Raw genomic sequence first — 13,211 nt, 5'->3', positions numbered from 1 at the left:
CTACATTTATCAGCCAGCCCTCTTCTGTATAAAAGGTTTCCTTCTTTTTCCTTTTCCTCTCTTTCCCTCTTGCTCTCTCTTTTTTTTTTTTAACATCTTTATTGGAGTATAATTGCTTTACAATGGTGTGTTAGTTTCTGCTTTATAACAAAGTGAATCAGCTATACATATACATATATCCCCATATCTATTCCCTCTTGCTTCTCCCTCCCACCCTTCCTATCCCACACCTCTAGGTGGTCACAAAGCACTGAGCTGATCTCCCTGTGCTATGTGGCTGCTTCCCACTAGCTATCTATTTAATATTTGGTAGTATATATAAGTCCATGCCACTCTCTCACTTCGTCCCAGCTTACCCTTCCCCCTCCCCGTGTCCTCAAATCCATTCTCTACGTCTGTGTCTTTATTCCTGTCTTGCCCCTAGGTTCTTCGTAACTTTTTTTTTTTTTTAGCCTCCATATATACGTGTTAGCATATGGTATTTGTTTTTCTCCTTCTGGCTTACTTCACTCTGTATGACAGACTCTAGGTCCATCCACCTCACTGCAAATAAATCAACTTCTTTTCTTTTTATGGCTGAGTAATATTCCATTGTATATACGTGCCACATCTTCTTTATCCATTCATCTGTCTATGGACACTTAGGTTGCTTCCATGTCTTGGCTATTGTAAATAGTGCTGCAGTGAACATTGCGGTACATGACTCTTTTTGAATTATGGTTTTCTCAGGGTATATGCCCAGTAGTGGGATTGCTGGGTCATATGGTAGTTCTATTTTTAGTTTTTTAAGGAACCTCCATACTGTTCTCCATAGTGACTTGCTCTCTTTTTAAGCATCGCTATGAAACATGGATTTTTCTAAAATTTTATTCAATATATTATACTGCATTGCTGTCATCATTATTTTAGATACCTGTCACCTTTTTATTGTTGCATGTTGTAAGTTGACATGAACTTGGCTGTGGTGGAGGGAAACATAAAAACTCAGTACTGCTGAAAAGCAAGAGGCATGCTCATATCAGAGAGAGGAATCCCTTACTATAGAGACTGTGAGCTCCACAGAAATGGGGAAATTCTGATAACATCCAAAAGTAGGGTCATGGCAGCATATAGTAGTGACCAGAGACAGTTATCCATACAATGACTGCCAGGGTATCCACTAAAGAAGTGTCTTCATACATGACGAATCATTCAGATATAAAAGGACTTCAGCAAGTACTGCATGAAGAAAGTGGTGATGGATAGGATAGGATCCCTCTTCTTTAGGATGGTGTTTATATAGTCATTTGATTAAAATTTGCTTATAGATATACTACCACAAGGTATATTTTCTAAAATAGTATGCTTTCCCCTTCAGTAACAAATATTCCTAATTCTGCAAGGTCTGACTCAAGTCTCAGCTCCACCATGCAGCCTCTCTGACTTCCCCAACCCAAGAGGACTTCTCATTTCTGTGTACCACACATGCTCACAAGGAATGTCTACTGGCTTGTATTATTCTTTCATTACTTCATGTTTTCACCCATTGAGATTATAAGCCTCTCAAGGACATGGATCTTATATGTCTTCTGTGTCCTCAGTAAAGACATGGGAAGACCCCAGATCCTAAGGTGTGAGGTACCTCCCCATTCAATGGGGTCACTTTTTGAGACCCCAAGGATCTGTAAACCTATATTAGGCTTTCTTCTTTGAAATCATCCAAAAACTAAGTGGCTACATGATCAAGTGGGAACTATGGCAGAATGTCTAAGACTGCTAATATAACCCCAGAAATGCTTTTAAAGCCCCAGGAATATTTGGAGTTTGCTATAAGGCAGTATTCAGAATTAGAGTGTCATCTGTGATTAAGTTCTAAAGCCCGAATCTTATTTTGAATAAAAAGGTGCCATTCTCTCTGTTTGAGTCAAAATTTCTGACATTTGAATAGAGAATGTAGACAATGCTTTAAAGTAAGGTGCAGCTATTATAATAGAGGAGAGAGAAAAATTCATGTCTATGCCCGTGACAGCATCCTCAAAGCAAAGGAAGCCCGCCTCATTTAATTCTGACACCACGATGTTTTAGAAAAAAGCTCTGTGAAGTGACTCTCCAGATGTTTTAAAGGGCATTTAAAGCATTGTGCAGCCCTGACAGCATGAGGTTTCCCACTCACATCTGTAATTTCTCCAAAGTAAGGAAGCCACTCTTTCAATCAAAACAAGGCAGCACATTCTATTGTCTGCAAATGTTAAGAACAGAGCCGAAGAGCAGTAGCTGAAAAGGAAATGGTGAGCCATTTTCTTTGGAAAGTTGAAAGAAGCAGAACCCAGGCTATAAAAAAAAATTTTTTTTAAGACATAAAAAATGTCCAAATACAAAAATGTCAATGGTGCCAGCATAGACCAAAGGTAGCTGAGGGCCCCCGGAGAATGAGTACATTCGGGGCAGCCCAGGCCACTGAACTGACCTGCTCTACCCAGGAGAAGAAAGGCCCCTACCTCAACAGAGGAGAATGACAGTTCAATTAAACAGGTCACTGCATTTCATGACATGCTGTCCAGAGCATGGAAAGGGAGATCTTTCTCTCTGTTCTGGCCAGACAGCTGGAAGCCACTGTTAAGTATAAGAAGAAGAAGAATCATAGGAGCAACACATTAAGCATTTACTTTGTTCCAGAACCTATTTCTAAGTACTCAATGTATGTTTACTGTTTTAATCCTTACAACAGCCTTTTGAGGTCAAGACTATTATTATCATCTCTGTTTTCAGATTACCAAATTGAGACACAGATAGGTTAAGTAAATTGCCCAAAGTAACTCAGTTCATAGGTAGTAGAGCTGGGATCCAAGCCCAGGCAGTTGGGTTCAGGGCTTGCAGACTTAACTGCGAGGCTGCACTTAGAGCAATGGCATTGTAAGCCCCACCAAAAAATCCAAGTATAAAAAAAAAAAAGCTAAGTATAAAATCCTAATATGTATCAAAAGTAGGATCAGGGTATCACATACCAGTGATGAGGAATGGGCATCCAGACAAGTGCTGGCAGCTTTGCTTTGCTAAAAGCACGGTAGGGGCTACTTTTTCTACACATGTAGTTCCACAACTAAGAAGGTAGAGAAAGCAGTAAGGGGACCAGACTCTGGACTCAATTCTGTCCAGCAGACCATCTGATTTGCACTATGGAAATAATGAGAGCTGCACCATCCTATGTTATACCCTAGGGCAAGGTCCCAAAGTGGCATGCCCAAAGCTTACTGGGAGAGCTTGTTATAAAAGTGCATTTTCCTGGATACCACGGCCAGGTTCTGATTCCGTAGGTCTGCAGTGCACCTGGTCAGTAGGTCTGCATCTGCATTTGTGGCCAGCAGCTCCAGATGATTCCTATTCAGTGGATGGAGGAGAATGATTTGACAAACACTGGCCTAGACTCTAAGAAATCCAGTTTCAAAAGAAGTCCAGAGAAAAGACAGGTATGATTTCTTCATCTAAAAGAGATTACTGTAAAGGAATTCAATCCCCAAAATGACAAGAGACTGCCAAAGAACAATATTCTAAGTGTAAAATAAAGAGAATTCTAGTGGGATTGTGTGAAAGTTGTGTGTAATTCCACAAGACAACAGAGATAAACCAAATACCAATCCCCTCGGATTCTACAATATAAACGGGGACAGAAAACTATTGAAAAATGGCATCCAATAATCCATTACAGAATATAGTTAAGAGCTCATGTGTGAAGCTGTAAACTCAGAAGAATTCCAGAAGGAAGCCCATGAGAGCAGGGGAAGCCAGACAAGGCTCTTCCTCCCGTGGAAGGGCAAGGCCACCGCTCCACCCAGCCTGTTGACTGAACTCATGTTAGGTAGCAAGCATTATGAGAGATCTGGGGGTTTAACAAAACGAATTAAATAGGCTCCCCTGCTCTCTTTGAACTCCATTATTTTGTAATCTCTATATTTTCTGAATTTCAGTGTTCAAGTATCAAGCTTCAACACTGAGTCCCAACTATACTTATTTATATGCTGCTTTGTCTCAGGTGTGTTGATGGAAAGAGATGCCCCCCAAACACCCACATACACACAAACACACACTATATACATACATACTACACACATCCACACTACACACATACACATAAAATGAAATTAAATCCCACGCTTGTTTTATTTAACAAAGGCTAGAGAAACCCTGTGGACAGCAGCCACCTGGAGGAGTAGGTGGAGACTGTGTCTAAACTGTTTCTCATGTCACCCCCAACCTGTCCCTGACATGGGCGTGCAGCTGCCAGCAACCCTGTAAAGGGAAGCTAGCACCTGGCCAGATGCGGCGGCTTAATTTTATATCATACCACAGCCCTTTCTCACTTGAGTCTCATAGCATTGTTCATAAAGAACTTACACAAATATTTCTATATGAGACTGTGGCTTTCAAACTTGCTTGGCCATGATTTACAGTGAGAAATTCATCTTATATATAACCATTTGTTCATCCAATTCATTTAACATATATTTACTGTAATCCTCCCAGGCGCCAGGCACTGTTCTACATGCAGGGGATTCTGCAATGAACAGAACAGTTTGAATCCTTGCTCTCATAAAGGTTACATTCTGCTGGGGAGGCAGACAGTAATATAATCATGGGTCAGATGCTAATAAAGCAAATCAGAGAAGGGAGACAGAGAATGCTGGAATGCTGGGGGGACAGTTTAAATAGGGTGGCCAGGAAAGCCCACACCGAGAACATGACATCAAACATAGCTCTACAGGAGAAGGAAGAGGGGCCGTGTGGCTATCTCAGGGAAGAAGAGTCAAATCACCCAGCAAAACTGCTGTGCTGGAAGTAGCCCCAGGCACAGTGTGTTCTGGTCTCATTTCCACCTACTGTGAACTTTAGACAAATCACTTTCTTCTCTGAGCCTCTTTCCTTCTCTGTCAAATGAAGGGTTGCCGCTCGCTCCTCTCCAAGCTCTTTTCTGCCTCTAACGTTTCCCAGCATCTGTGTTCTAAGGAGTCTCCTATGTCTTGTTCTGGGCAGACTTATATGTATATATGTATACATATACTTACATGTACATAACATTCAAAAATGGTGGAACAAAACTTCAGAAAGAGTACTACCCCGATTACATGCAACATACTCTAACATTTTCCATTTTGTTCCATTCTGTTCTATTTCATTTTTTTTAAGGCTGACTGTACCCAACTAAATTGATTTCACTATCCACTAATGAGTCTTAAAGAACTGTTTACAGACATTGAAATCTTGGTTGTGGAACAAAATGTGGCATCAGCAAAACCACAGACTCATCCAAGAAAAAGAAACACTCAGTACTGGAGCCTTCTCCTGCCCTCAGCTTTCGGCGACCCAGAAAGCCCATATGCCCAGATAGGCCTGTAGAACCAGACACGAGACTTGAGTGTTAGGCAGCTCTAGCCTCACATTCCAGTTCTGCCACTGTTTTCTCTGACGGTAAGCAAGCTACACAACAACATGAAGGCTTAGGTTTCTGACCAGAGCAATGGAAGTGACGATGAGGATTATATCATAAATATGTAGAATGGCTGATCAATAAATATCTGGCACTTAATAAACACTTAACAAATTAGTGGTGGTGCTGGCGGTAGAGGTGGAAGCCAACTAGAGCAAGAAAACAGTCTCATCTCAGCAGGCCCCGAGGATCTAAAATGTTAGAGAAACAGAGCTAGATACTGTAAGTGCCAGTAATTATCTTAGTAATAAATGTCACAGAAGAATGTGTGATTCCAAACTGTGTTTCTTTCGCTCCTAAAACCTCTCTCCTCCCTCCTTAGAAAACTATATGGAAATGGATTTGAAGAAATACAAAGTCATGCATTCAATGGGACAACGCTGATTTCCCTGTAAGTATGTGCTTATTTCCCCAGCTCATGAATAACAATGAGATATTACTCTGGCTACCAGATCACATTCAATCTTCAGCAACTAACTCAGGACAAAAATAAACTTTCAAGTGGCTGGTCCTCAGTGTGGCACGCATGTTACTAGGCAACTGGCTGGCTGGAAACCACAGAGCACCCTGATATCGAAGATGGATGCAGCCTGCATACACTGAAGTTGACAGTTTGCTGAAATATTCAACACCCTACTTTAGGCTCCCCCACCTCACAGCCTCCCTCTCTAGTCCCCTCGCTCGGGTCAATGGTGTGTTAGAGGCAGTGTGATTTCAGTGAAGAAATTCTTCCTCCCGGCCCCACTGCAGAGAAATCGGATAATGCCATTTACCAGCCGATTCAGCCACAACAGGCCCACACAGAAGCCCATCTCCTTACTGCTGCGGGCTGGGGGGTGGGGGGGATACAGGGGGTAGTAAGGAGCTCATGTTCCACAAGGTGAAGGAGCCCTGTGTTTTCACCACATCCCACCCCAGTCCCCAGTGTTAACAGCCTTCAACTTTAGAGAAGCATCTCTACTGCTCCCTTCGCTGTTCTCAACCTGTCTTTCTTTCTATGGCTCCTTTTCTAAAAAAGGGGCTCATTCACAAAGCTCGCAGGGCCAGGGCAGAGGCTGCTTGAACCATGACAGGTACTGGGTAAGGTGACAATCACCATACACTTGTGTACAGTAAAACCTAATAGCACATGAAAGGCTCAACTAAAGCCAAAGTTAAGGAAAACAAACAAATGAAAAGGCTTTTAATAATAAACAAGCCATATGTATAAACCATGGTCTACACCAGTGCTTCTCAAACTTTAACACACATAGGAACCACATGGAGACTGCTAAAACACAGGTTCCTGAGCCCCACCCCCAGACATTTTAATTCAGTGGGTCTAGGGTAGGGCCCGAGAATTTGAAATTTTAACAAACTCCCAGGAGATGCTGATGCTGCCAGTCTGAAGTAGCATAAGTCTATACAATATAGTTTTTTTATTTATTTTTTTTTTATTTTATTTTTTTTTTTTTTTGCGGTACGCGGGCCTCTCACTGTTGTGGCCTCTCCCGTTGCAGAGCACAGGCTCCGGACGCGCAGGCTCAGCGGCCATGGCTCACGGGCCCAGCCGCTCCGCGGCATGTGGGATCTTCCCGGACCGGGGCACGAACCCGTGTGCCCTGCATCGGCAGGCAGACTCTCAACCACTGCGCCACCAGGGAAGCCCCAATATAGTATTTATTTTAACTACAAATATTAACCAAAGACCCTATTATATGGATACCATGTTATATAGCTTGGTGGAGAAGAGAATGGATCTAACAGTCAGTAACTGGGACTCAAACTCCAATCCCATTATTTATCACCTTGACCTTGAGCAAGTTACTCAACCAATCTAAACCATAGTGTTTTCATCCATAAAATGGAGCTGCTAATAGGCTTCTTTTGAGGATACCACCACCAAAATGAAAAGGTCTGTTTTGCATCCTCAGTACTTAGCACAGTGCCTGGCATAGAGTACGTGCTCATTTATTATTTGTTACATTATATAGTTAATTATGAATGAATGATAATTCAATAAGATTGTATTTTTATGCAGTTAGCACAGGTCTGGCACATACTAAGTGCTCCAGGAATGGTAGCTTTTTAAACAGTTGTCCTTCCTACCATGGAGTGGATTTTCCCTCATTTTCTTGTTGACTTGAATTCAACGCAGGGTTCACTCTGGCCAATCGAATCTGTTTCTGCCAAATTAAAATCAGAGGCTTACCCTCTCCTGGCACAGTACTCTCAGATGCCTCATTCTGTTATTCACTCAACAAGTGTTTGCCAAGCATCAGCTGTGTTTGAAGGAACATGCTATATTTTGAGGGGAAATGAAGATGAAGAAGCCCTGGTGTTTGCCCTGCAGGAGCTTACAGCCTAGGAAGAAACATCTCCAAATGGTATATAAACTGTACACTAAGTAGTTACTAAAACAGAAGGCAAAATATGGTGCCTGGCCTGAGAGAGGTAAAGTCCTCTGAGATTTCAAAGGCAGAAGAGAAGGAAATTAGAGAAAGCCTCATGAGAGACGTAGATTTTGAGCTGAGCCTAACTTGGACAGGCAAAGATGGAAGGAAAATGCGCTCCGGTCAGAGGACAAGAAGAACAGCCCAGAGGAGGATGCATGGGATGTGCTCAAAGACCAGAAAACAGTACCTTTTAGAAAGTCCTAGATGTGGGTTAGAGACAAAGCAGGAAGGGCCTTAGATGCTAGAGTAAACAATTTGGACTCTCTTCTGTAGAAAATAAGCCGTTGAAAGTCCTGGGATAGGAAGTGTGAGAGGGGTGCTTAAAGAAGGTTGGCTCATGGGTTAGCAGGGAGGCCAGAGGGCTGGAAGGGGCAGGCCAGGGCTAGGGACACAGAAGTCAGAATTACCTGAGGAGAGGGGACGGGTGAAGTCCTTTGTGGCTGAGGTCACCTGCACAAGGAGGAAAAATAAGAGGACTGAATACAAAGTTGGGGGGAAACAAGAGATAAGGAAAAGAAGCCAGAGCAAAAGCAGAGGTGAGAGGCTAATCAGCAGAGTACCTCTTTGGGAGGTCAGGGAAGGCAGAGCGTAAGGTGGGAGGTCCTTGGTCAGCAGTGTCTCAACCGCTTTAGAGACGCCAGAATGGGTCCCGAAGTCCCATTAGTATGTATTCCCCATACCACACTGTCGCCAGAAAGAGGAAGCCGAGAACACACATCAGTTTGCCAAGAACACAAGTCAATTCCATTCATTTATTCATTCAACACACACTTATTAAGCATCACCAATATATTAGGCACTATGTTAAGTGCTGTGTCTACAATGGAACAGTGGAAACAGTCCCTGCCCTAATGAAGTTTCTGTACTAGCAGAAGAGACAGGAAAAAGGCAAGTAAATAAATGAAATTATTGCAGGTAGTGATACATACTGTGAAGGAAATAACCTATCCCTGAGAGCTGAGAGAGTACCAGGGGCAGACTGACTCTAGGTTAGGTGCTCAGGGACAGCCTCACCAAGGGTATGATATTTAGGCTGAGCCTAAAGGATGACAAGGAGTCCACACTGGCAATCATCAGACGAAGCGCATTACAGAAGGAGGGAGCAGCATGTGCAAAGGTGCTGAGGTGGGCAAGAAAAGAAGTTGGTAAACTCCAAGAATTGAGAGGAGGCCAATGCGACTTAAGGGTCATCAGCAAAGGGAACACTGGATGAGATTAAGCTGGAGATGGAGCAGGAGCAAGTCATCAGGACTGAGGGGCCATGAGAAGGAGTCTGAATTCTCTTCCAAGAGCGAGCAGACTCATCGAAGGGTTGAGCAGGGCAGAGGGAGTAGTTTTCAAAACCGTCAAGCAAAAGTTTCCAACTATGGGCGTGTCCAGCCCCATTTCTGACACCTTCCTCATATAAAGGCCTGTCCAAAGTTGTTCAGAACAATGACAGCATAGCCCTACAAAGTTCTCAAATATGTTACTTACTAAGACAGACAGGGTGGAGAGGAGCAGCTTCAGAAGGTTACCCTCAGACACCTCCAGGAATCCGAGAGCCCAGCCCTACCACTCCCAGAGCACCCCCATCAGGGAAGCCTTGGCTGGAGCTGAGGAGCCCTCCCACTGTACTTCAAAAGGCCATCCTTCCTAACCTTCTCACACCTAGAAGGCCATGCCACTCGGGAGAGTTCCCAAAAGCGACCCCCAGGAAACTGTGGTAGATAACTTTTGGATTTATTTTTGACCAACTTACATAATACAGAGTTATCATTATACAAAAAGATCTTGAGTTTTAATAAAACATGAGAAATGCTGTCCTGAAATTTGAACAATTAATTTGACCTGGCTGACATGAGGATTATTTGCTCACAGAGCCCGGTTTCAATGATTTATGACCATAACTGAACATAATTAAAACAAATCAAATCAGGAAGAAGAGCCATGGAGGTTTGGGAAGGAATTTTTCTTTTGATTTAGATTTTAAACAGCAATTGACTCTGACAACCTCATCTCTTTGAAAGTGGAAATACACCCAGGGGATGGGACGATGTGAGACTGACGGGTGCATTGTGATGAAAGGGCCGAGGCTTTCCGAGGAAAACGCTTAGTGGAAGCATGTAGAAGACAGCCACCGAGGGAGTGAGATGCAGGGGCTTTTACGGTTTTTAAATGGCAGGGGTGATGTGGAGACTTGCAGAAAGACGAGGAAGAAGATGTAAAGCTATGAGATGAACCAGGTAATTACTGAGGATCCTGCAAGGGAGGGGGCAGTGGGTTTTGGTGTATTTGTTTTGCCACTGTAACAGTGGTGCAAAAGAATCATGTCCTATGCTCAAAATCATCACACCAGCAATGGATGTACACTGTGCCCACTGTCCAGCGTTTTCCAGAATGCTCTTTGAGACGCCACCCTTCTCTTGTAGGAAGAAAGCAATCAAAAGTAAGCTGACAAGTCTGAGCCCAGGGACTCCTCTCCCGGCTTCCTTGTCCACCCAGAGAGGGGCCTGTCCTTGGAGACACCAGCGTCAGGGCCCAGACGGGAGCTGCTCAGCGGGGCTAGGCTCAGCTGGTCCTGAGCAGTTCACCCTGAGCGGTCTTGAGCTTAGGGAACAGAAGCCCTCAGGTAGTTACTCCCATTGCAGCTTTTGGCTTCCTGAAGAGCAGTGGCCTTCAACCCTTTTGTTTCTACAATACACACACCTGGCAACGATCAGGCACACGGCACAGACCCGCGGGGCACCCGAGGTAGGGGGAATTTTCTATACAGGCTGTCCTTCCTCCGCTTTCTAACCCACTGAGCAATGCACAGCTGAAAGAAAAAGAGTTAACATGATGAAAGGGGGTAGCTTTGAATGGACCCTACTTTTCTTTTAAGTAAAGAATGTGCAAACTTCAGTATATTACTATGAACAAACCTTGAGCCCTCCAAGGTCATGACGGCCTGATGCAGAGTGGGCTGCACTTCCACCCTTCGGCCTTGAACACTGGAGCAGCATTTTCTTCCCTGCCCAGCTGCCTGGTAGTAAATGTGCACAACTCCAGGACAGAAGTAGGGAGTACTTTAAGTTGCAGGACAAAGGGTTCCACTGAGCGAGGGGGAAATCGCAGAGGAAAGGCGGAGCCAAGCACACCAGCGATTTCACAGTTTCTCCCCGGACAAGAACGTCTTTTTCTCATTTTACCTACAGCCCCGCCTTGTCCCCTCGACCCCTGAGCACCATGCCCACAGGCTGCTCTCACCGCGCATGCGCACAGCTATGACTGTTTACACATGAGCTGCAAACTCCACTGAGGACACTGTCCTTCCCCACAGGGAGCTAAAGGAAAACGTGCACCTGGAGAAGATACATAATGGCGCCTTCCGGGGGGCCACCGGGCCTAGCATCTTGTGAGTACAGCGCTGCTGCCCTCCCTCCCCGCCCGCTGCAGCCCAGCAGGCCCGCTCAGGGTGTCCAGCCACATGGTTCCCAGCCTGCTTTGTGGGGAACCAGTCTCTGCACTGCGCGTGCAAGGGTTACCGCAACAAAGCACCACCAGCTGGGGGGTTGAAACAATAGAAATGTCTTGTCTTGCAGTTCTAGAGGCTAGAAGTCTGAAATGAGGGTATCGGCAAGGCTGGCTCCTCCTGAGGGCTGCGAGGGCAGGACCTGTTCCAGGCCTCTCTCCTTGTTTCTGTAGTTCCTTCTGGTGGTGGCAGCATAAGTCCAGTCTTCACAGGGTGCTCTGTGTGTCTGTCTGTCTGTCTGTCTCCAAATTTCCACCTTTTTGCAAGGATACCAGTCATACTGGATTAGGGTCCATCCTAATGATCTCATTTGAACTTGATCACCTCTGTGAAGACCCTATTTCCAATTAAGGTCACATTCTGCAGTACTGGGGGTTAGGACTTCAACATATGAATTTGGTGGAGACATGGTTCAACCAACATCAAATACGGAGGGCCTCCTAATGTGCTGGCAGAGGGGCGTGGTGTCCCCTGGCATCCCCTCGTGGGAATTAAGGCTGTGTGAGCTGCTATGCGTCAGGCTCCCTGAGGATGCACGGAGCAGAGGCAAGTGCCCTCAGTTAGTGGGAGCTGAGCATAAGGACACATGGGAAAATTAAGAGGAGCAGGAAATTGAACCTTTAGTCTCCTGACAATGCCTTAGGAAGCCGGAAACATCCTGTAGGAAACAAATGCTGCTGCGGTCAGGCTTCAGGGAGCGACGCAACAGGGCTCCAGAAACTCTGCAGCAGTAACGGCAGTGGCCTCGTCACCTTCGCCACAGAGATGCCGGCCCATTAGTCCCTACCCTGGCACGCTATCACTAATGCCTTCAACAAGCGTGGGTTGGACACGTCCTGTGTACCAGGCACCAAGCTGCAGGGACAGTGGCAAGCTCTGGGCCCTGCTCATAAAGAGATTACAGCCATGGAGGGGAAAGAACAATAAACAGGCAAAGTGATAAACAGGCGCGTGACTTTAAAATGAGGACAGTCCTAGAAAGATAGTGAGCAGTGTAACCCAGTTCATTTGTTTGTTTATTCATTCATTCATTGATTTATCCAATAACTGTAAGTCCGTACTATGTGCCAGGCACCGGATTAGACAACAGGGAAACAGCAGAGAATAAGAAAAGGCAAATGTCTCTGCCTTCATAGAGTGGGGAAGACAGACAAGGATCAAATGAGTAAAGAAAATATGGAGTATTCCAGATGGCTGTGGAGGAGAAAAATTCAGGTGGCTGGGCAAAAGGAGCTCTAGGGAGGGAGCTAGCATTTTAAGGAGGATGGTCAGGTAAGACGGACCTGAACAGGTGTTATTTAAGCAAATACCTGAAAGAAGTGAGGGAGCAAGTTGTGCGGGTATCGGTAGGAAGAGCATTCCAGGTGCAGGGAACTAGGCAGAAGGCCAGTGTGGCAGAGTAAGCCAAGAGGAGGGGCCTAGAACAGAAGGACCGAGAGGTGGCGAAAGCCAGGTTATGAGGCTTGTGGCTTTTATAAGGACTTTGCCTGTTCTCTGAGTGAGGTGAAGGGGCTTTAGGGTTTTGATCAGGGGGAGGAATGAACTGACCCAGGGATTCTTTATACCCTAGCTCCTGCCAGTATCCAGTCATGATTCTATCTACTTTCTATAGCTCACCATTATAAACCCCCAACTCTACTCAGCCCCCGCCACTCTCATCTCCTGAGCATCTACTTCCTACCTCCTATCAACTCCCGACTCTCTGCCGCCTACTTCTGCCGCTATCAACTCCTGACTTCATCTAGCTCCGAGCTCTTGCCACCATCAACTCCTGTCACTACCCATTCTGACTCTGTCTACTTATTTCCTGCAGCTGTCAACC

At 45.1% G+C, this 13,211-nt stretch overlaps 1 protein-coding gene across 1 annotated transcript in view; it reads left to right on the top strand.

The window, feature by feature from the left end:
- Positions 1–13,211, top strand: part of LHCGR (luteinizing hormone/choriogonadotropin receptor) — a 64,343-nt gene that overhangs the window by 31,605 nt on the left and 19,527 nt on the right. The window contains exons 7-8 of the mRNA XM_060117049.1: positions 5,784–5,852; positions 11,198–11,272. Coding sequence (XP_059973032.1) covers positions 5,784–5,852; positions 11,198–11,272 — 144 coding nt within the window. The remainder of the gene's footprint in view (positions 1–5,783; positions 5,853–11,197; positions 11,273–13,211) is intronic.

Source organism: Mesoplodon densirostris, chromosome 14, assembly GCF_025265405.1.
Source record: "Mesoplodon densirostris isolate mMesDen1 chromosome 14, mMesDen1 primary haplotype, whole genome shotgun sequence".
In the NCBI taxonomy this organism is placed as follows: Eukaryota; Metazoa; Chordata; class Mammalia; order Artiodactyla; family Ziphiidae; genus Mesoplodon; species Mesoplodon densirostris.
This window is presented reverse-complemented; position numbering and strand designations above follow the sequence as displayed.